This window comes from Phragmites australis, chromosome 5 (assembly GCF_958298935.1).
Source record: "Phragmites australis chromosome 5, lpPhrAust1.1, whole genome shotgun sequence".
In the NCBI taxonomy this organism is placed as follows: Eukaryota; Viridiplantae; Streptophyta; class Magnoliopsida; order Poales; family Poaceae; genus Phragmites; species Phragmites australis.
The window spans coordinates 25,416,997-25,420,044 of record NC_084925.1 but is presented as its reverse complement, the minus strand read 5'-3'; the positions used below and the strand labels follow the sequence as shown (position 1 = coordinate 25,420,044).

Sequence of the window (3,048 nt, the reverse complement as noted above, 5' to 3'; positions counted from 1 at the left end):
CTTCCTGAGTAAACTATTGTTCCCAAGTTATCCTCGGGACCCTCGCATTTCGAATCTGTTCGGCGAGATGGTCTCCTCACGCATAAAACCCTACCCACGTGCTTGCTTTTTCCAGAACGATAGAAACAGACAGTAGTCAGGTGTACCGTATGAACGGTGATGGCCGACTGAGGTCCTTTATGGTGGATGTGGTGTTCGGCTGGCTTGGCAGTACCCCGGGCACTACCGAGCCTCTGGGGTTCTCGGGTAATCCAACCACTTGAGCAAAGAGTGGTCGGGACCGCCTAGACCCCAAGGGCGGGCTGTCGGTGCTCGGTTTGGTCAGTCCTAGCCCAAACACCACCAAACCGCGAGGACTCTTGGTCGCATTTCCACCTGCACGTCTCCGGTCTGCTTGTTTGAGAGGTCGTAGCGTGGACAAGTGTTAAGTGTTCACTGGTTGTGGCGTGCTCCGTGCTGGATCGACTCATCCCCCAAGCAAGGAAGTTCGTGCCTTTGTCTCTTTACTTAGCAGCTGCGGACTCGCGAGGGCTCGGTTGCTGAACGCTCGGATTGGTCCGACTACTCGTGCGATGAGTGGTCGGAGCGACTTCACTCTTGAGGAAGGAAGGTCGGGCTCGGTCCGGCTAAGTACTTCTCGGGACATCAAGTGAAAAGCGAAAAACGACATCAAGACAAGCATTGGAGTTTCGATCCCGAAGAAAGGCTTCTATTATATTTTAAAAAAACCATTCTAGAGGGGATCACTCCCATATTTACAATAGTCAGAAAACAAAAAATCTAATCTAAGTCAGCGGGCTCTGAAGGTGGCGAAGAGGCTTCGCTATTGCTGCCGCTACTCGGTTCCGACGGTGGCTCCCGCGTGAAGCACGCCGCCACCTCAGCAGCGGCGTCCCGGACAGCTTCCCGGGCGACCGCTTCCTCGGCCTCGACCACTGCCGACCGGACTGGTTCCAGCGAGAAGGCAGGGTCTCGGCTTCGGTAGCAGGCAAGGACGTGGTCGGCCACTGCTTGGGCCAGAGCGCACCTCTCCCGGGACGCCAACTCCTGCACAGCCCTCGGGAGAGCCTTGAGGCGTCGGCTGATCTCTTCAAAGCCGAGGGCGAGGTGGCCGATGGTCTCTTGGTCCATCCCCTTCTCGCCCACGTTGACGCGCCCGAGCCCGGCTACCCTCACGGACCTCCGTACCTGACGAAGGATGTCTTGCATCACCAGCTTCACGTTGGCCCGCTCGGCCACGACGGTCTCGAGCTCGTCCCTCGCGATCTACAGCCGTTCCTCAAGGCTGATCCCCTCGGCTGCGCTGGTCGGGACACCGCTGGTGGCCGGGGCCTCGGCTTGTCCCCGCTTCACCTACTCGGCTAAGTCAGCAAGGGCCCGCTCCCGGGCAGCCAGCTCGGCCTCCCATTTGGCGGCCTGCTCCTCCCGAGCAGTAAGGGCCGCCGACGCCGAGGTGGCCTCCGCTTCGTGCCTTGCAATCTGCTCCTCCCGGGCATCTTCAGCCGTCGCTGTGATCTCGACGTCGGTCTCGTGGATCGCGACCTCCTCCTCCTGACGGTGGACTTCGGCGCGACCACGCTCGAGCTCGTTGCTCCGGCGGGCTAAGTCTGCCCGGGCGGACTCCACAGATTTCTCGCGCTGGCCGATCGCCACTTCCCAAGCCCGGACCAGCCGCTCCTGAGCAAGCAGCTCAACGGCCCGCCGCTGCAATGCTGCTCCATGCGGCTGGCGTCCTCCTGCACGGCAACAGCTTCGTCGCGCACCTCCTCCAATGCCTCCCGCTCCTCGGCCACCGCACACATTGACCTCTCGTGGGTTGCGCGGGCCAAGGTGATGCGGGCCTCCAGGAGCCAGCCGACCTCTTCTAGCCGCCCCCTTTCTTCAACGAGGGCGGTGCGGTACCTATCGAGCTCTGCTCGCTCCGTTGCCACGGCCGCCTCTAGCCGCTCAATAACCTCCCGAGCACTTCCGAGCACGTCCGGGAGGGGTTCCGGGGCCTGGCTTGACGACGGCCGGGCGCTGGGTCCCTTGCGAGCCCTCTTTGCAGAGGCGCTCAGGGTCCCCGATGACTGCCACGTCGGCGCCGCCCTTGCCGCGACCACTTCAACCACGGCCGCTTGCTCTGCCCTTGAACTGCTCAGGGTGGGCTCAGACGGCGCTGGCTGCTCGGGTGCGGCCGCTGCCCTCGGCTCAGGGCAGGGCGGCCCCTGCGGCTCCAGTTCCATCGGCATGCTCGGCTCAGGTGTGGGCGCACTCGGCTCGAAAGCGAGAGCCGGACTTGGCACCTCTGGCCGCATCTGGTCTCCGGCGGGGTCCTTGGGCGGCCTGAAAACGGAAAAGGTTAGTACCCTTAACTGATATACATGGACTTCGGTCCGCGGTACCACCACTGAGACTCTGGGATTTTGAAGTCCGGGCCCTGCAGCTTCGGCCGTGGGTTCGCCTTCCTCCTCTTCGGCGGAGGGCTCTGGCCCTCGGGCCGTTGAGGGGCCGCCGTGGAGCCTGCCTCCTGCGGCGGGTTGGCACGGGCGCCGGCTGTTGCACCGCCGGCCCGGCCTTGGTCTTCAGGCTCCCGCACATTGGGCCTGGCCCCTGTTTCAGACTCCGCGCCTGATGACTCGCCGCCCCGGCCTCCCTCCTTCCCGCCGACCGCTGCCGGCCGCTACCGTGGAGGCCACGGCGACGACAAGGACGACGGCTGGGGCACGAACGCCCGGGGGCATTTTCCTTTGTCCCCTGGGGCCACCGCTCCGCTACCGGCGGTGCCTCTACCGCCGGCCTGATGGCTGCTGCCTGCCACCCGCGGCGTCCCCGCCGCCGGTCCGCTGTACGCCGCCCGCCTCTTCATCCACCCCGGGAATCTGGATAGTTCCGGGGTTCCGCCACCCCGGACGGTCCACCAGACCCTGGGCGTCAATTCTGGCAGCGTCGCTTGCAGCGCCACCTGGCCCGGGTCCGCGCAGAGCGCCAGCTGCTCCCGGGGCAGGACCGCCCGGGTGAGGTCTTCAACGCCGGTCACCACCCTTAGCAGGGCCGCCAGTGCTCCCT

The 3,048-nt window shown here is 64.5% G+C and overlaps 1 protein-coding gene across 1 annotated transcript; it reads right to left on the bottom strand.

Moving 5' to 3' along the window:
• Nucleotides 1–1,601: 1,601 nt before the first annotated feature.
• LOC133917890 (predicted GPI-anchored protein 58) lies at nucleotides 1,602–2,848 on the bottom strand. Its single transcript, XM_062361715.1, has 3 exons — nucleotides 2,667–2,848; nucleotides 2,033–2,325; nucleotides 1,602–1,939 (listed from the first exon to the last, which is right to left on the bottom strand). The coding sequence occupies exons 1-3, from the start codon at nucleotides 2,846–2,848 to the stop codon at nucleotides 1,602–1,604; spliced, it is 813 nt and encodes a 270-aa protein (XP_062217699.1).
• Nucleotides 2,849–3,048: the final 200 nt, after the last annotated feature.

Bases quoted from the DNA above. Each gene is read 5' to 3' on its own strand.
- LOC133917890 (XM_062361715.1), bottom strand. From the start codon at position 2,848: ATGAAGAGGCGGGCGGCGTACAGCGGACCGGCGGCGGGGACGCCGCGG. The intron at 2,326-2,666 runs GTAGCGGCCGGC...TTCCGTTTTCAG, and splicing joins TCGTCGCCGTGGCCTCCACG to GCCGCCCAAGGACCCCGCCG. The intron at 1,940-2,032 runs GCAAGGGACCCA...TTGAGCGGCTAG, and splicing joins CGCCTCTGCAAAGAGGGCTC to AGGCGGCCGTGGCAACGGAG.